The sequence below is a fragment of the Coloeus monedula genome (assembly GCF_965178545.1).
Source record: "Coloeus monedula genome assembly, chromosome: 4".
In the NCBI taxonomy this organism is placed as follows: domain Eukaryota; kingdom Metazoa; phylum Chordata; class Aves; order Passeriformes; family Corvidae; genus Coloeus; species Coloeus monedula.
This window is the reverse complement of record NC_138784.1, coordinates 75,395,387-75,415,053: the sequence shown is the minus strand read 5'-3', so window position 1 is coordinate 75,415,053 and position 19,667 is coordinate 75,395,387. Positions and strand designations below refer to the sequence as shown.

The following is a 19,667-nucleotide window of genomic DNA, read 5'->3' as shown; positions in this document are numbered from 1 at the left end:
TGAATTATCCCTTTTCCTTCACTTTCTGGCCCAAAACACAGGGTTCCACCTCTGTAGCATCACCCCCCCATCTCAGCGGCACCCCTTAAACCACTGAGCTCAAATCTGAATTCCCAGAACAGGATCTGCCTCTTCCTGGCTAAATCTTCCTGAAAATCACAGAACTTCTCTGAATACCCCTGGGGGTTCGTTAACAACCTCAATTAATGGCTCTGAGTATTTTGGAGATGTCAGTATTTAACCCTATTGTCCCAGAGCGAGTCAGGGTACGCTCAGAGTCCAAGCAATCGGAATTGTGATTCCGATTTCCCTGAGATTTGAGAGGAATCGTGAACACAACGGGAACATCGAGGGTTGGCTCGATGAGCACTGGGAGCTGAAATATTTCCTGGAACTGTAATTCTGTCCTCCTGAATTCTTAAATACGGCCCAGTAGCCTCGTAAAGAGAATTGAAAAAATGTGGGTTTAGGTTGGGTCTGGGGAAGGAATTCCTGGCTGGGAGGGTGGGGAGGGGCTGGGATGGAATTCCCAGAGCAGCTGGGGCTGCCCCTGGGTCCCTGGAAGCATCCAAGGCCAGGTTGGACACGGGTTTGGAGCAGCCTGGGATGGTGGAAGGTGTCGGGGTTGGAACAGGAGGGATGAACTGTTGTGAAACCCGAATTTAGGGAGTAAGAAAATTCTGATTCTTTGTTCCTCTTGCTGTTGACAACCAACGGCAGGAGTACAGCGATGCTTAGAGAAAGATTCCTCCTCCAACACCAACTTTAAATGTCGTTTTCCTGGTAAAACCGGGGAAATTTGCTTATCCCTTCTTGCACGCTTAGGAGCAGATCGGCTTCATTGGCTGAAATCTCTCTCAGCTTGGCGGGGCTGAGCCTGGTGCTGCTCAGGGCCTTGGGGGAGTCTGAAATCTCCATTCCTTGCTGATGGGATGGGAACGGCCTTGGGGCTCTTCATGCCCCAAAATATTGGTGTTCCACCCACTGCTGCAGCATTCCTGGGAAATGCAGTCTCTCCCACCGGGATTATCGCTTTGGGTTAATGGCTTATCCTTCATTTCTGGATTTGTTGGCTAGAATTGTGTGCTCTTAAAAACTCGTGTTCTCCAGCCATCTGTGCTCCCAAAATCCAACAGCCTCCACTGACATCTCTTCATCTGCCGGAGGGTCTGAAATTGAACAAAATCCACTGTTAAGAGCAGGAATTGTGCTCCAGCCCGTAACGGAGCCGGTGCCGGTGTCTGCGCAAGGCTTTGAGTTCTCGGGATTGATCTGCTGGGTGTTCTACAGAAAATCCCCAATTTCTTTCCGCAGATCCAGTTTGCTGACCAAAAGCAGGAGTTCAACAAGCGCCCGACCAAGATCGGCCGCCGGTCGCTGTCCCGCTCCATCTCGCAGTCCTCGACCGACAGCTACAGCTCAGGTGAGTCCGGGATCTCCCGGATCTGCTCTGGCCTTGTCGGGAAGGCATGCAAAGAGGGCTGTTGCTTTTTTCCCCCATCGTCTTGGATATAAAATTAAATTATTCTGGTGCTCTTCACATTTCTGCTCTCTCCTCATAACTCTGGTGGGCAGCTGCTGCTGCCTTTCCTTCCAGTCCTTCTTCTCCTGCCCTTCCTGTTCCTCCCACGCTCAGGAAAACGGTTTTTCCGCATTGTGTCCGTGCTTGAGCGTCACCTTCCCTCCTGCTCCTGAACAAATCCACGGGGATCCCACTGCAGGCTTGTTGCACGTGAGGTTGGAGTCTTTGGGGACCTTCGAAGGGCTCCTGGAAGGGGTTTCTCCTGCTGGAATCTCGCTGGATGGATTTTTTGGATACTTGGCAGCTCACGGTGTATTTGAGGAGAATCTGGGTGGTTTCAGGGACCTTAAAGCTCATCTCACTCCGCCCCATGCCGTGGTCAAGGACATCCTCCACAAGTCCAGGTTGCTCCGAGCCTTGTCCAGCGCAGCCTGAGAGGTTCAAAGCTCTGACTCAGCTCTGTGGAGTGTGGAAAACGTCAGGGAATTCTGGCTCCAGCTGCTCCTGATGGTTCGTGGTGGTGGCTGCACACAGACCTGGCTGGTGGCCAGAAGTCCTCCAAACTGGGGACCTTCCTTGGTGTTTCTCCACTCATTCCTGTGATTCAGAGGATGTCGGAGATGAGCTCGGACAGGGCCGGGCTGGGAGGAGCTCTTTGCGTTTCCTGGCAGATTTGGAAGAGCAGAGGTGGAAGAGCCGTGGTCATCTGGTCACTCGGTTCCCGGCAGAGGTGCTCCTCTCCAGAAGATGCAGCTGCTGGAGGTCCTGATCTGATCCTGGGCACCGCAGTCCAGTGGCTTCATCCCGGTTTTGGTGGAAAAGCCGACTGTTCCTCATCTTTCCCAGCTCCCAGGTTGCTGCTTCCTTTGTGCTGCCCTGCAGGCTTGGAGGGACCTCCAAAGCCTTTTCCAGAGGCTGGGAGGAGCCCCCCAAAGGTTGGGGACAGCCTGGGTGACCCACGCTGCTGGCACTGACTGCGTTGCCATGGAAAAGGCTTTCAGGAGGAATTGAGGAAGGCTCGTGCCATGTTCTCTCCAGAGGGACATCAGCCCCAGTTCGGTTTGGAATCCGTAATTCCATCTGATCCCTGAGCACCTGGGAATATTTTGGGACCATTTTTGCAGAGTCTGAGTCTGCTCAGCCTGGCTGATGTCACCGTGTTCACTCCCGAGTCACAGCTGGAAGAACTTGGAGCAACTTTGGGGAGTTCTCCTCCTCTCCTTGCACCGAACATCTCCTGAAGCATCAGCAATTCCAGTTCATGATCTCATGGAAGTGTGACATTCCCTGCTAATGAAAGGAGCCAGGCTGGCAGTCCTGATGGAAGAGTTCAGCTCCCACGACAGCGACTGGATGGATGGATGAATGGATGGAGGGATGGATGGATGGATGATGGATGGATGAATCCATGGATGGATGGACGGATGGATGGATGGATGATGGATGGATCCATGGATGGATCCATGGATGGATGATGGATGGATGATAGATGGAGGGATGGATGGATGGAGGGATGGATGGATGGATGATGGATGGTTGGATGGATGGATCCATGGATGGATGGACGGATGGAGGGATGGATGATGGATGGTTGGATGGATGGATCCATGGATGGATGGATAATGGAGGGATGGAGGGATGGATGGGTGGATGGATGGATGGAGGGATGGATGGGTGGATGGATGGATGGAGGGATGGATGATGGATGGATGGATGGAGGGATGGATGATGGATGGATCCATGGATGGATCCATGGATGGATGGATAATGGAGGGATGGATGGAGGGATGGATGGATGGATGGATGGATGGGTGGATGGATGGGTGGATGGATGGATGGATGGATGGAGGGATGGATGGATGGATGGATGGATGGATGGATGGATGGATGGATGGATGGATGGAGGGATGGAGGGATGGATGGATGGAGGGATGGATGGATCCATGGATGGATCCATGGATGGATGGATGGATGGATGGAGGGATGGATGGATGGATGGATGGAGGGATGGATGGATCCATGGATGGATCCATGGATGGATGGATGGATGGATGGAGGGATGGATGGATGGATGGATGGATGGATGGATGGATGGATGGATGGAGGGATGGATGGATCCATGGATGGATGGATGGATGGATGGATGGATGGATGGAGGGATGGATGGATGGATGGATGGATGGATGGATGGAGGGATGGATGGATGGATGGATGGATGGATGGATGGATGGATGGATGGAGGGATGGATGGATCCATGGATGGATCCATGGATGGAGGGATGGATGGATCCATGGATAAATGCCATGAGGACATCCTCGAGGGTATCTTCGTCATTCTCCTCCCCAGACTGAGCAGCAGCACAGTCTAAACAGCCCATTGGAGCCTTCCTGGGATGGGAAAAGGCTGGAAAAGAGGAAGCGTGAGGAGCAGAGAGATGGCAGTGGAGGGGAGGAATCACAGAATCGCTGAGGTTGGAAAAGCCCTCGGAGCCCAACCATTCCCAGTCACGGAACTGGGAGCTCCCTTCGGAATCGAGGCGGTGTTTGACTCCATTTTAACTTAAATTTCACTGACTTCCCTTTCTGCAAAACTCAGATCTTTGGAGAATATTTTTAGGAAGCTGTCCCATCAATTAATGACTGGAATCCTTTCCTTTCACTCCTTGTTTTCCATTTTACAGAAAAGCAAAGGAAAATGGACTTTTAGAGATTTATTTTGCTGTTAAGTTCACTAACAGCATTGCTTTAATTACCAGAATTCTATAAACACTTTCAAATCAGGTTTGCTTTTATTTTCTATTCTTTTATATTACCTTACATTCTATTTCTTAATTTATATAAAATAAATATCATGCAAAATAATATTTTACATTGCTTCCTATTATATTTATTTCAGATGTATTTAACATTAAAGAACCTCCTGCTTATGAAAATCTGGCTACTCCAGGCAGGATTCTTTTTTTTTGGGGGGGGGGGGTAAAAAATTGCTTTTAGCCGCCAGAACCAAAACTCGCTGGTTTTAAAGCAACCTCTGCACAGATTAACCGTCTTCAAGGACTAATTAAGCTAATTAATCCTTGCCCCTGGAGCCCTCGGCACGCCGAGTTCGGTACGATACAAGGTGCCCTTTGTGGTGAATCCGGCCCCGCCGTGCCTCGGGAGCCGCCGTGGGAGCCCCGCTGCCCTCAGGGGCTGTTGGCAGGGTGGGATTTGCCCCTCACACCCTGCTGAGGATGGGGAGAAATTCCAGCAATGCCTAATTCCTTCCTGATTGCCTCGGATCAGGAGCCGAGTGGCTCTGGGGGAGCCTGGCACACCCGCGGCGCCCGGGCTGAGCTTTTGTTCCTTGGAATCGTGGAAACCCTTCCCGTGAGCCAGGAGGGAAAGTGGGGAGCCTGCAGGAAACACAAACCCGTGGCCAGGTTGGGGTGGGGGTTGAACTCCTTTTTGGGGGCTTTTTTGGGGTGGAAGTGTCACTGGAGCTGCTCAGGGTAGAAGATAGTTTGATTTACTCTGAATAAACGAAGGAGCTGTTGGAATCCATCCTCGCTCGAGGCCTGGATGCCTCTGGAATGCTGCAGCTCTCCGGGAGCGCTGGTGGGTGGTGATGGGATCAGCCCTGGAAGAACCTCCCACCCTTGTGCTGCCTCATTCCCCTGGCGCAGGTTTGGGGTGGAAACTGGGAATCTTGACCGTTGGCTGGAGCAGCTCCCGTGGGATCCGGAGCTTTCCCTGTGGGAGCTGGGCCTGTGGGGTGTGGAAGGCAGAGAGCTCGTCGGCACATCCGTCATTCCCAGCGATCCACGATAGCGGCCGGCTCATGGACGGAGCTGTTCCACCGCAGAATTCCTCTGGGCTGGAACACGCCGCTGGATGCCAGGCTCGGGATCGTTTTGGAAGCACCACATGAGCTGGAGAGGAAGGACTTGGAGCAGAGCAGTTCCATGAGGAATGAGGGAATGGCCAGCTGGGTCCTGGAAGGGTCATCTGGAGAGGAAAGAGGAGCCGTGAGCTGGAGCCGATTGCGTTGCTCTGGCTGCTGGTGGCATCCTGAAAGATGGAAGAGGTTTGGTTTCCCTCCGTGGGGGCAGATTCCAGAGGAAAACGTGGCACGAGGGATTCCTTCGGCTGATCCGCAGCGGGAGCAGTGGTTAGTCCAGCGGGACTCGGATCGAAAATGGATGTGGTTCTATTGAAATACGGGTGATTTTAGGAACCAGAATGAGCAGGAAAGGGGATTTGTGGCTCCATGAAGGCTCTCCCGTGTGTCAAACCCAAAGTTTGGAGGGCGCTGAGAGGAAAGGAAGACAGTTATGGACAGCTCCTGGAATTCATTCAGCACATCCACACCCACTCCTAGGGCAGAGGCTTCGTCTGATCCCGTGGGGCTCAGGAAAGGATCCGGTGATCCCCAGCTCTCCAAACAATTCCTGAAGTCCCCCGCGGAAAGAGAGCCAGCAGCTCCCTGGGGCATCCACGCCGGGCTTGTGTTATCCTCCCGATGGAGAAGTTCCTTCCACGCATCCGTTCGGAGCAGATCCAAGGATTGGGAGTCCCACAGTGTCCGGATAACCATCAGCTCCCACCCTGCACCGCGGCTGTCGGGGATGGAGTGGGGTCCTCTGTGAGTCCCGCCTGAAGCCACAGCTCCTGGTGGGCCTGGAGTGCTCCGAACATGGACAGGCCTTTTGGGGGGTGTCTGGGAGCTGCACTCGGGAATTCTGGGGACAGAGGGGGGAGAACTTCGGGAAGAGAGATGGGAGAATTTTGGGAAGAGAGGGGGGAGAACTTTGGCAAGAGAGATGGGAGATCTTCTGGGAAGAGAGATGTGAAAACTTCTGGGAAGAGAGGTGGGAAAACTTTGGGAAGAGAGGTGGGAGAATTTTGGGAAGAGAGGTGGGAGAACTTTGGGAAGAGAGGTGGGAGAATTTTGGGAAGAGAGGTGGGAAAACTTTGGGAAGAGAGGTGGGAGAATTTTGGGAAGAGAGGTGGGAAAACTTTGGGAAGAGAGATGGGAGATCTTCTGGGAAGAGAGATGTGAAAACTTCTGGGAAGAGAGATGGGAAAACTTTGGGAAGAGAGGTGGGAAAACTAGGAAGAGAGGTGGGAAAAATTCTGGGAAGAGAGATGTGAAAACTTCTGGGAAGAGAGGTGGGAGAATTTTGGGAAGAGAGGTGGGAAAACTTTGGGAAGAGAGGTGAGAGGAGTTTGGGAAGAGAGCTTGGAGAACTTTGGGAAGAGAGGTGGGAGAACTTTGGGAAGAGAGGTGGGAGAACTTTGGGAAGAGAGGTGGGAGAAGGCCGTGGAGATGAGCCCGTGTGGGAAGCCAGCAGTGCTCAAGCCCATTACCTCAGGTGTGGTGCTGAAGCAGAGGGAGATGAGGATTAAAAACTCATCCCAGGTAAATCTAGCAGGGAAAACAGTCCCTGTGAGGAGGAGGAGAGATCCCAGCTGCGCCCCGAAGAGTTGGGATGGAAGAGCACAGCCGCGCCCTTCCCCGCGGGGCTCTAGGGGATGTCTCATCCCATTGCTGAGCTCCTCTCCTCCCGCAGCCGCCTCCTACACCGACAGCTCCGACGATGAGACCTCGCCCCGGGACAAGCAGCAGAAGAACTCCAAGGGCAGCAGCGATTTCTGCGTGAAGAACATCAAACAGGCCGAGTTCGGGCGCCGCGAGATCGAGATCGCCGAGCAGGGTAAGCACCCAAACCCGGCTCCTGCGCGGCTCTCCCTCCTCCCAAACCCTCCTCTGCTGCGGCTCGGGGTGCTGGGGACTTCTTCACCCCGTCCCTGTTGGGATGGGGAAGCTCCTGCTGGGTTTTGTGGGGTTCGAGGTGCTCTGCAGTCAGAGCTGTTCCATCGGATCAGCAGAACAGATGAAATCCACGGCGTGAACTGGATGGTTTTCGTTTAGCTTGATTACCTCCAGAAGGTAAAGAGCAAAGGCCAGGCAGGGCTTGGGTGTTGGAGGGATGTTGGAGTGGAGCAGCAAATCCCAAATCCTCGCTCCGAAGCAGATTTTCCTGGAGGAGGCAGAAATTTGAACGTAACCAGGAAAAATCCGGAGGGATTTGGGGTCATTTTGACTCCTTTGGGGTTTGCTCTCGAGGCTTTGGCTGTTTTGAAGCTGCCACAGCCCTGCGAGTCCATGGGAGCGCCGGGCAGGGGCTGGGAAGCGCTGCTGCCTCTTCCTCCTGTGCTCATCCCTCTTCCCATCCCATCCATGGCCTCCTTTTCCCTTTTTCCTTCCAGAAATGCCGGCGCTCATGGCTTTGAGGAAGAGAGCTCAGGGGGAGAAGCCTCTGGCCGGGGCCAAGATCGTGGGCTGCACACACATCACGGCACAGACGGCTGTAAGAGCCTGCCCCAAAACCCCAGCCCCAAAACCCCGGCCCCAAAACCCTGGCCCCAAAATCCCGGCCCCAAAACCCCGGCCCCAAAACCCCGGCCCCAAAACCCCGGCCCCAAAACCCCGGCCCCAAAACCCCGGCACCAAAACCCCGGCCCCAAAACCCCGGCACCAAAACCCCAGCCCCAAAACCCCGGCACCAAAACCCCAGCCCCAAAACCCCGCTGCTCATGCCCCAAAACAGAGCCCAGGCAGAGCGAGGAGGGGCTGCCCTTCTCCCCAAAACACGGCACAGGAGGGATTTCTCCTGCCAGCTTTGGGATTTTACCGAGTTCTTGGTTTGCCATCCGCTCAAAGGGTTGCAAAGATGCTTCCATTCCAAAACCACTTTCTGTGCCCTTTCCTGATGACCCCGATGCTGCCTAAAAACTGATTCAGAGGCCCCTGGGCCTGGGAATGATCCAGTCCTGGAATGGTTTGGGTTGGAAAAGGCCTTAAAAATATCCAGTTCCAACGGGCAGGGACACCTTCCGCTAGACCAGGTCGCTCCAACCTGACTCTGAAGCTTAAACCCAACTTCAGAGACCCCTCCAGAAGCTTAAACCAAATTTCATAGACCCCCCAGAAACTTAAACCCAACTTAAGAGACCCTTTAGAAGCTTAAACCCAACTTGAGGCCCCTCCAGAAGCCTAAACCAAATTTCATAGACCCTTTAGAAGCTTCAACCCAACTTCAGAGATGCCCCAGAAGCTTAAACCCAACTTAAGAGACCCTTCAGAAGCTTAAACCCGACTTCAGAGACCTTTCAGAAACTTAAACCCAACTTGAGGCCCTTCCAGAAGCCTGAACCAAATTTCATAGACCCCTTCAGAATCCTAAAACAAATTTCAGAGACCCCCCAGAAGCTTAAACCCAACTTCAGAGACCTTTCAGAAGCTTAACCCCCCCTCGGAGCCGCGCAGCAGCGCCTTTCTCACAAGCAGCACCCAAATTCCCGGGTTGTGCCGCTCCCTGAGTGGGTTTTTCCCGTTTTTTTTCCCGTTTTTTCCCATTTTTTCCCGTTTTTGCAGGTGCTGATGGAGACCCTGGGAGCGCTGGGAGCCCAGTGCCGATGGGCTGCCTGCAACATCTACTCCACCCTCAACGAAGTGGCCGCTGCCCTGGCTGAGAGCGGTAGGGAACGGCTTCTCCCTCTTTGCTCCTCCTGGATTTTCCAGGGAATTTTTGCTGCTCCCTCGGTTTCAGCTCATTTTTCACCTCTTTGGGGTTTTATTTCCCCCTCTGCGTTCGCTTTGGAATAAACCCAAAGCGTAAAATCGATCCTTTCCAGTGCTCTGGAACTCTTGGAATGGGGTTTTTTTCCCATCCCCCTGGAGTGTAAAAGGATGTGGTAAAGATGTCGTGTGATGAGCCGAAGCTGGAAGTGGTTTTGCTCAGGGAAACGGAGAGAAACTGGATTTAAATGTCACAGTTTGGGGCACAGCTTGGGTGGAAGAGAGAATTCGGGGGGAGGAAGGTAATTCACAGCCCGGGAATTGAGCGTGTGGCTGCTCACCTGGGAAATCCTGGGTAAATCCAGGGATTTTCCCTAAAAACAGGGATTTTACCTGGGTAAATCCAGGGATTTTACCTGGATAAGGCCAGGGGTTTTACCTGGATAAGGCTGGGGGTTTTCCCTAAAACCAGGGATTTTACCTGGGTAAACCCAGGGATTTTACCTGGGTAAATCCAGGGGTTTGCCCTAAAAACAGGGATTTTATCTGGATGAGGCCACAGGTTTTAACCCAGATAAAACCAGGGATTTTACCTGGATAAGGCCAGGGATTTTATCTGGGTGATGCCACGGTTTTTACCTGAGTAAATCCAGGGATTTTACCTGGGTAAGGCCAAGGATTTTACCTGGATAAGGTCAGGAATTCTGCCTAAGTAAATCCAGGGATTTGACCTGGATAAGGTCAGGGATTTTACCTGGTTAAGACCAGGGATTTTACCTTGGCAAATTCAGGAGCTTTACCTGGGTGAGGCCAAAGGTTTTACCTGGATAAAGTCAGGGATTTGCCCTAAAACCAGGGGTTTTACCTGGGTGAGGCCAAGGATTCTACCTGGATAAGACATGGGATTTTACCTGAGTAAATCCAAGGATTTTATCTGGGTAAGACCAGGGATTTCACCTGGATAAGTCCAGGGGTTTTACCTGGGTGAATCCAGGGATTTTACCTGGGTAAGTCCAGGGAATTCACCTGGCTGAGGCCACAGCTTTGACCACGAGCTCTTGGAGACCCAGAAGAAGCCAAACCCACCGCGTTGCTCGTGGGTCCTGCTCACCAAAGCTGAGTAACAACCGCTCACGATCACAATGCATTCAAATCAATTAACACATCAATTAATAAATTGGGGTCTGGGCCGCCTGACAATCCGATCTGCAGGGAAATCCTGATTTGGCAAATAAATCTGGCATTGTTGAGAGCCAGGGGACTCTTTCCTGGGCGAGAGGAAGAGGTGAGGGAGGTTCAAAGCCAATCCCTGTGTGTGCTTTCCACGAGGATCCCCCCAGAGGCGATTCCCAAGGGATTTGCCTGTGCTAACACCCTCTCCCTCCGTGCCCAGGGTTCCCTGTGTTTGCCTGGAAGGGCGAATCCGAGGACGATTTCTGGTGGTGCATCGACCGCTGCGTCAACGTCGAGGGTTGGCAGCCCAACATGGTGAGTTGGGAAACACCTGGGAAGCACCTGGGAAGCTCCCACTGGAGAGGAGCAGCAGGGAAGGGCACTTAAAGTCTCCTGGATCTTGCCAAGCAAGGCTTTGTTTCACCACCTCGCTGCGGGTTTTGGGGTGTTCCGGTTGATTTCTCGGTGTCGTGCTGCAGTTCCATTTTAACCCTCCTGCTAAAAACGGCTCCAAGTCTGTGGTTTTTCGAGAAGAGATTCCATCCTTTTCCCCCTTCAATTCTCACCTTTGGCTGATGGGATTTCTCAGAACAAAGGCCAGATTTTTCCGTGATTCCCACACTTTAAACCACCCAAACCTCAGGTAACCCAGCCCCTCCTCCGCCGCTCCATCCCGCCCTTGTTTCCAGGGAAAACAGAGAACCTGGAGCTGGGTGAGCAGAATTGATTTTCAGCTGTCAGCTGTGCTGTCTCCATCACATTTCCCCAAAGCCTTCGAGCCCTGATCTAAATGAGATGAGAAGCAGTCAAAGGTGGAAGATAAACGTGGATCTCAGTTGGGTTTTTGCCAATCTTGGCTTGTTTGAGGTGGGATTTTGTCCCTTCCAGTCGCTGTCACCTTTAAAAAGAACCGGGAATGTCACAAAATTCCACCCCCAAGGTACCAGACTGAGTCTAGACACGAGAGCAGCTTTTTTCCTGCTCTTTGAGGATTAATTTCCCATCCCAAATGTCACTGTTGGAACAAGCCAGCGTTCCAGAAAATGCGGATTTTGCTTTCCCGGGATCTCTTCAGACCTCTTCGTTGTGGGATTGATTTTCCCACCTGCTCCTGGAGCACGGAAATCATTGGGGAGAGCACCAGGATCTCTGTTCCCAGAGATTTTGCTGGATTTTGGAGATCTGTGTTTTTAAGAGATGAGAAATGGGACGCTGGCTGAAGGGCAGGTGTGAGAAGGATCTTAAAATCGTGGAATCGTGGAATGGTTTGGGTTGGAAGGGACCTTAAAGGCCATCCCATTCCACACAGACACCTTCCACCGTCCCAGGGAATGTCCAGCCTGGCCTTGGGCACTTCCAGGGATCCAGGGGCAGCCACAGCTGCTCTGGGAATTCCATTCCAGCCCCTGCCCATCCTCATTTTTCCCATAATTGCTCCTTGTTCCTTGGAAATGGGGCCAGTTCTTGGCCATTCCCATTCTGGAATCCTTCATGGGAGGGTTCTGGGAATTCTGACCTTCGGGGGAGGGCTCTGCCTGGGCAGGGATGGATCAGAAAGGGAGTTTTTTTCTGAAAAAGATGGAATCGGAGAGGTTTCCTTCATGGAAGAGCCTCTGCAGGGATTTTCTCCTGGAGAAGAGATGACTCGGAAGGGCTGAGGGAGGGAGGAGGGAGTTGGTGACCTGGAGAGAAGCTCCCACCGAGGCTCACGCCTGAAACAGCTGCTTTTCTCTAGGAAAAATGATTTCCAGCTCAAATAAAGTGGTTTTTCCCAAAAAACAAACAAAAAAAAAACCAAACCACCAAAACTAGCTGGAAGAACAGGAATGAGGGCAAAGAGCCTGCCCGAAGCTGGGAAAGCTGCAGGAATGTGGGACAGGCTGTGCCCTTGGATGCCTGGAGCTGCCACACCAAGGTGACCTCCCCACAAAACCCGGCCCCCGCAGGGCTCTGCTCAGGGGCCTCCATCCCCTGCTCTCCCCGGAAAGGGGAAGCTGCCAGGGGCTGGGATTCTCTCTGGGGAGGAGGATGAAGCGCTCCATTAACGGGGATTCATGGAATGAAGACGCTCCCAGTCCCACTTAACCCTTCCCTGCCTGCGCTTCCCAGCCCGTGGGTGGGATGTGGAGCCGGGAATGGATTCCCTGGAGCCTCCAGGGCCGGCTGCTGGGCTCTGGCAGGACAGCCTGTGCTTCCCAGGCGTTGGGCAGCAGCAGCTGCTCCCCGGCGGCGGCAGCAGCGGAACATCCGGCAGTTCCGAGGGGAGAAGGTGGGAGTGGAACACGGCGTTTCCAAGGAGCTCTGTGCCCGTGGATGGCTCCACAAAGGCCCAGGCAGAGCTCGGGAATGTCACCTGTGCCAGGAGTGGGAGTGTTCCCTTCTCCTGGGAAGGCTCCAGAGGGTCCCTGCCGAGCTCCGCCCACGGCAAATGAGCGGAGACGCTTCCGCCCAGGGTTGGGATTTTGGGACACCCAAAATTCCCAGAAGCCCTGTGAGCCACATCCTTAAACTCTTGGCTGCTGTGGGATGGGGATAATGTGGGAGATGCTTCAGGGCAGGGCCCCTTTGCGGGCCTTAGCACAGAGCTGTGGGTGCAGGGAATCCCTGAACCCTCCCCGGCACCTCCTCGGGAAGGGATCGCGGCTGAGCGGGCTCTGGCTGGGGATGAGGGGATGAGGGGGATGATGGAGTGAGGAGTCCTTGACCTCGGTGTGTGGGATATGGAAAGAGGAGGAGGAAGAGGAGAAGGAGGAGGAAGAGGAGGAAGAGGGAAAAGAAGAGGAGGAAGAGGAGAAAGAAAAGGAAGAGGAGGAGGAAGAGGAGGAAGCAGTGAGAAGTCTTTGGTGTAGGGAACGTGGAAAGAGTGGGATGATGATGAGGATGATGATGATGATGCAGTGAGAGGTCTTCGATGTCAGTGTATGGAATATGCAAGGATGAGGATGGTGGTGGTGGTGGTGGTGGTGACTCTGAGGATGATGATGATGGGGAGGATGATGATGATGGGGAGGATGATGATGATGATGAGGATGATGATGGTGAGGATGATGACTGAGGATGATGATGATGATGGTGGTGGCCGTGGTGCTCTCACCCTGTGCAGGCCCTGGGCTCCTCCCCTGCCCTGGGTGACATCTGCTCCCTGTTTTCTCTGGATTCCATCGGGGTTCCCACACTTCCTGCCCTGCCCAGGCCCTCCTGAGGGCAGGAGCGCTTGGCAAAACCCACGTTTGGGTTTCTCCCTTCCCTTGTGTCTTGTCTCCTTCAGGGGCTCCCTCTGAGCCCAGCCCCTTCCTTGGGTGCCGTTCCAGGTGTTCCCATACACGTAAGGCTGGGGAAGCTCTTGGACACCTCTTTTCCCTGGAATTCGGGGGTTTCTGGGGCTGTTTTCCTGCCTGCCCTTCCCAGGGCTGTTTTCCAGAGGGCCTCTCCTTGCTCACCCTGGGGTTTTTATTCCAGCAGTGGCTCCGTGGCTTCCTGCCCGGCCCCGGGTGACTCCGTGGTGGTTTTCATTGCAGATCCTGGATGATGGGGGAGATCTCACCCACTGGATCTACAAGAAATACCCCAACATGTTCAAGAAGATCAAGGGGATTGTGGAGGAGAGCGTCACCGGGGTCCACAGGTAACGGGGCAGGCTGCAGGAATTTGGGACAAAATCTGGGTCCCCTCAGCTCAGCTCAGTGTTGGACCTCCAGCACCTCGTTTTTCCCATGGAAACTGCTTTAAATCCCAAGCAGGAGACCTGGAGCTGCTGCTCGGAGCTCCCAGTGAGGAGCAGGAGCCCCTCCTGAGCATTCTGTGGGTGGGAGGGTGCTCCAGGTGTTCTCCTGCTGTGGGGTGGGAGGAGAGGCTCTCGCCTCGTGTGGGAGATGGAAGAGGAAGGGCTGAGGAGGGGAGGGCTGTGGAGGAAGCCGAGAGCACAGCCCTGACCAAAATCCGTGGGAAGAAGTGAGATTTGGGAAGAGGAACTGAGTCACTTTCTGGGGAAGGGAGAACCTCGGAGATGAGTGAGTGCAATCCCTCGGGCCCTGGCAGGAGCAGAGCTGGGGCGGGAGCAGCGGCGCTGAGGGTTGGGAGGGGTCGGAGGTGCTTTTCCATGGAATGAATCCCGTCCCAGGTGCCAGGAAACGGGGAACTGAGGAGAGCAGCAGCTCTTTGCTGTGTTTTTGTGGGGGGAAGGAGCTGGATGAGAGCGTGGCCAGAGGCTCAGGCAGCTCCTGAAACAGGGAAATGAAAGATTTGCAACAGGGAAGTGGCTCCAGGTCTGCAGCCGGTGGGGTTGGGAGAAGGACTGGTGATATTTTTAGGATCCAAAATCCCAGTGTGGGCAGAAGGGATTTCTGAAGGCGGCTTCTCCTTCCCAAGGACTGGAGCAGGGACAGGATTTTCAGACTCTCTCACAGCCGCAGTGGGGTGTTTAAATTCCTTTTCAGTGGTTTTCCTGCTGTGGGGAGCTGAGTCCATGCCCAGGAGCCGAGAGCAGGGGGATGTTGGAGAGCTGGGGAGGAGAAGCTCCAGGGAGAGCTGAGAGCCCCTTGCAGGGCCTAAAGGGGCTCCAGGAGAGCTGCAGAGGGACTGGGGCCAAGGCCTGGAGGGCCAGGAGGCAGGGAATGGCTTCCCAGTGCCAGAGGGCAGGGCTGGATGGGAGATTGGGAATTGGGAATTGCTGGCTGGGAGGGTGGGCAGGGGCTGGGATGGAATTCCCAGAGCAGCTGGGGCTGCCCCTGGATCCCTGGCAGTGCCCAAGGCCAGGCTGGACACTGGGACAGTGGGAGGTGTCCCTGCCCACGGCCAGGATGATCTTTAAGGCCCTTTCCAGCCCAAACCCCGCAGCCGAGTGCAGGGAAACGTTCCCCATGGATCACCTGCTTGTTCCACGCCCGTGCCAGGCTGTACCAGCTGTCCAAGGCGGGGAAGCTCTGCGTGCCAGCCATGAACGTGAACGACTCCGTGACCAAGCAGAAGTTTGACAACCTCTACTGCTGCCGGGAGTCCATCCTGGACGGGTGCGTGCGGGGAACGGGGCAGGAATTCCCGCAGGGATCAGCATCCAGGGCTCTGCTCTGCTGCCAGCAGGATCATTTCGGCTCAGTTTGGGTCAGAGCAGAATAAAGCCCTGTCCCTGTCCTGTCCCTGTCCCCTCTGTGGCAGCGGGACAGAAGCCGCCTGTGTCCGTGGTGTGGCTCAAGAGCTGCTCCAGCACAGCGTTCCTGCCCTTTCTCCTTCCCCGTCGGATCCCCAGCGCTCCTCCCTTGGCTCTCTCCATTCCCTTTATTTGGCTGGAATTGGGGTCGGTGTCCGTGTCCTTCCACCCCCAAATCCCATCAGGGCCGAGTGGGGCTGGGACAGGTTCTGTCCCTGTTGTGACACGATCCATGACAATCCATGGATTTGGGATGGGCGGCAGCATCTTCTGAGGAACGGGGAGCAACAATGGGAATAAAGAGGGGGGTGGAACATGGGAACAGAATTCCCAGAGAAGCTGTGGCTGCTCCATCCCTGGAAGTGTCCAAGGCCAGGCTGGAGCAACGTGGGATAGTGGGAGGTGTCCCAGCCCATGGGATGGGATGGGGTGGGATGGGATGGGATGGGATGGGATCCATGGGGTGGGATGGGATGGGATGGGATGGGATGGGATGGGATGGGATGGGATGGATGGGGTGGGATGGGATGGGTGGGGTGGGATGGGATGGGATGGGATGGGATGGGATGGGATCCATGGGATGGGATGGGATGGGATCCATGGGATGGGATGGGATGGGATGGGATGGGATCCATGGGGTGGGATGGGATCCATGGGGTGGGATGGGGTGGGATGGGGTGGGATGGGATGGGATGGGATGGGATGGGATGGGATGGGATGGATGGGATGGGATGGGATGGGATGGGATGGGATGGGATGGGATGGGATGGGATGGGATGGGATGGATGGGATGGGATGGGATGGGATGGGATGGATGGGATGGGATGGGATGGGATGGGATGGGATGGGATGGGATGGGATGGATGGGATGGGATGGGATGGATGGGATGGGATGGGATGGGATGGGATGGGATGGGATGGGATGGGATGGGATGGGATGGGATGGATGGGATGGGATGGGATGGATGGGATGGGATTTAAGGCCCTTTCCAACCCAAACCATCCTGGGATTCCATGGAAACTCCTTGGGGGTAAATTGGGATTCAGGTTCAGTCTGGCCCAGGAATTGAGAACGGGGTCGAGGGAGATGAGAGCAGAGGTGCCTTCAACCTGCCGTGGGCTGGAGCTGAATTCCTTGGAAAAGTGTGGGAATTTCACCTTCCCTGCACTGCTAACCTATTTACTCCGGAGCTAAAAATAGCCTGGAATGTAGGACAGTCTCAGGGAGAGCAGAAGGAAACCCAGAGGAAGGGGGAGCTTCATTTGGGGGAAACTCTGGGATTCTGGCAAGGAATTCCCACTGCCCTGCTGCCCCCGGGGCTCCTCCTGGGGGGCATCTGGAGCTGACAACAAAAATCCAGATAAAAGGAATTTTGGAGAGGGTTTTCAATATTTTGGGAGTATCAAAACAAAAGTAAATGAATAAAAATCAACAACAAAAAAAAAGGCTCCAAACCCAAATTCCACCCTTTTTGTTGGAAGGACAAAAGAACCTCCACCCTTCCAAAAAGAAAAGGGAGATTTTTAGGAGCTTTTTGGGTTTTCTCTCCCCCTGGAATTTCTGTGTGTGCTCAGGGGTGCAGGATCCAGCTGTGAATCCATCCTTGGAGCAGCTCTTGGTGCTGGGCTTTAATTCTGGGTGTTAATTGTGGGTTTTTTCCTTTTTCTCAGCCTCAAGAGGACCACGGACATGATGTTCGGGGGGAAGCAGGTGGTGGTGTGTGGCTATGGGGAGGTAAGGGGCCCAATTTTCCCACTTTTCCCATTGGGAATTCCTTGGCACAGCTTCATCCACCCTCAGGCCTTTGCTCTGCACCTGCAGGAGCCTCCAGACCTCAGGGGTTTGCCAAAAACTGGAAGTTTTCTTCATTTTCGGGCTATTTCCTTATTATTAAAGAGATGCCAAAGCTGAATCTTTAAAAAAACCCCACATTATAAATATTCTGAGCATCTCAAATATCTGGGTATTGGTGTGCCCAGATACTGATACAACACTGATTTGTGTCCTTTTAATGCCGTATTTAATCTGATATCACTGAAATCAGAGGTTCTGCAGAAGTTCTGGGCATTGCAGTGAGGTCCAGAGAGAATTAATCTGGGTTTCTCCCTTCACCCACCCTCTCTCCACACGGGAATATTCCCAGTTCCCAGTTTTTCTCACACCAGTTGCTGTGGGTGCACTGCTGGGATTGTTTTAATGTCCAAGCAGCTGGAATGGGTCCGTTTTTCCTGCTGTAATCCCATTTTTGGGAACTTTTGCTCGTCTAACCTGGGTCCCCTGCACTGCCCGTGCCAGGCAAAGGTTAAAGCTCGTTAACCCTCCGAGGTTAATTACCCTTAAAGCTTCCTGAGTGGAGCAAACGTTTACACGAGCCTCTGAAACTTTCCCTGGGATTATTGGAATCTCTTGTGGTGGTGCATTCCAGACCCCGGGGGGGTTTTGGGGGGGAAAAATAATCCCTGGGACCAAAACCATTGGGAGTTTTAGTGCCTCTCTTCCCTAAGCCAGGCCTGAGTCTCAGATGGCTCCAAATGCAGGAATTCCACGCACAGAGACGGAGTTTAATCGCCCCCAGAGGGCTCGGAAGGGGCTGGGAGGAGTCTCCCGGAGCTGGGAGGAGTCTCCCGGAGCTGTGCATCCCTCGGGAGCTCCGGGCCCGGCCCTGTCTCCTGCTGGGCTTTCCCCTTGCAGGTTGGGAAGGGCTGCTGTGCCGCCCTCAAGGCCATGGGCTCCATCGTCTACGTGACCGAGATCGACCCCATCTGCGCCCTCCAGGCCTGGTAAGGGCTCACCCGGCCCCGAATTCTCCTGTTCCCCGGGAAAGCCACGGCCAGAACCCAAAGGGATTCCCTGCACCCGCAGCTCTGTCCTTAGGGAACATTTCCCAGATGATCCCATCCCACAGCAGCCGGGATTTTGGGAATGAGCTGCTCCCTTGGAGTCGGAGCCGGCTGTCCCAGGGCTGTGCCCACACCTCACCCCTCGCAGAGCCCTCCCTGAGATCCGACCTCCTGCCCTCCAGGCACAGCCGGGTTTGGATGCTGCTTCTGCATCCCAAGGGGATCCCAAAACCTCCCAGAGCCTCCCTAAACCCTCAGCCTGCTCCTCCCCAGCTCCTTCAAAGGTTATTGTGGTGAGAGGACTAACGAGCCCTCTTCAATTAGCAGAGCTGATGAACTTTTGGGGTTGCTCTGTGACCTTCATCCATCCTTAACTGGGAATTTGGTGCTTTCCAGCACTAAATCCCTCCCCTGACTCTGCACGAGGCAGCAGCACGTGGCCCCTCTCAGAAGGAGTTTGCAGTGGGGAAAAAGCTCAGGAAATGGGGACATGCAGCAGGAAAAAAAAAAAAAAGGCTTTTTTTTATAGTAACTCCGATTTTGCAGCTTGTGAGAGCCACGGGAAGGAGCTCTGGGGAGGATTGACAACAAATCCCAAAAAAACACACCCTGCCCTTGTTATCCCTGAGCTCACCTCGCTGGGGAAGGCAGGGCTGAGTGCTCAGCACCTCTCAGGGCTCTGCAGGTGCCTAAATATGGATGGCGGGGTTGATGAGAGGCATCTGCAGCTTTGGGGCGTTTTTTAGGATGCTCTAAATCCATCCCAACCTGGATTCCACAGCTCCTGGAGGTTCCTTGCAGGAGGAACAGCTCTAAAAACCCCTCTGGGTTGAGAATTGGGGATTGCAGATGAGAAGGCCTTGACAGGACATGGGAAACCCCCAAATCCCCTTTTCACTTCTCCTCACAACAGTCCCAGACCCTCCAGGTTGACCCCAGACTCTCCCAGGGGCTTGGTGACCCTTCAGGAAGTTAAAATTGGGGTCTGGGGATCACTTTTTCCCCGTTTTTCCTCTCAGCATGGACGGATTCCGGCTGGTGAAGCTCAACGAAGTCATCAGACAGGTCGACATCGTCATCACCTGCACGGGTACGGGGCAGCAGGGCGGGAAATGGGGGATCCCACCCCAAAATGGGCCCCATCCCCAGCCTCGTCCTGAGGGAAAGCCCCAAAGGTGGGAGGGGGGTGTTCATTGGGGATTTTGGTGCCTGCAGGGAACAAGAACGTGGTGACCAGGGAACATCTGGACAGGATGAAGAACAGCTGCATCGTCTGCAACATGGGGCACTCCAACACCGAGATCGACGTGGTGAGCGCGGGGAGCGGGGTTTGGGGTCATGGGGTTTGGGGTGATGGGGTTTGGGGTGATGGGGTTTGGGATCATGAGGTTTGGGGTGATGGGGTTTAGGGTGACAGTGTT

The 19,667-nt window shown here is 54.2% G+C and overlaps 1 protein-coding gene across 1 annotated transcript in view; it reads left to right on the top strand.

Annotated features, from left to right (window-relative positions):
• The window catches only part of AHCYL2 (adenosylhomocysteinase like 2), a 75,057-nt gene that overhangs the window by 49,472 nt on the left and 5,918 nt on the right, over positions 1–19,667 (top strand). The window contains exons 2-12 of the mRNA XM_082280136.1: positions 1,315–1,423; positions 7,075–7,218; positions 7,775–7,875; positions 8,943–9,045; positions 10,480–10,574; positions 13,778–13,884; positions 15,152–15,268; positions 17,077–17,140; positions 18,098–18,186; positions 19,266–19,336; positions 19,462–19,556. Of these exons, the coding sequence (XP_082136262.1) occupies positions 1,315–1,423; positions 7,075–7,218; positions 7,775–7,875; positions 8,943–9,045; positions 10,480–10,574; positions 13,778–13,884; positions 15,152–15,268; positions 17,077–17,140; positions 18,098–18,186; positions 19,266–19,336; positions 19,462–19,556 (1,095 nt within the window). The remainder of the gene's footprint in view (positions 1–1,314; positions 1,424–7,074; positions 7,219–7,774; positions 7,876–8,942; positions 9,046–10,479; positions 10,575–13,777; positions 13,885–15,151; positions 15,269–17,076; positions 17,141–18,097; positions 18,187–19,265; positions 19,337–19,461; positions 19,557–19,667) is intronic.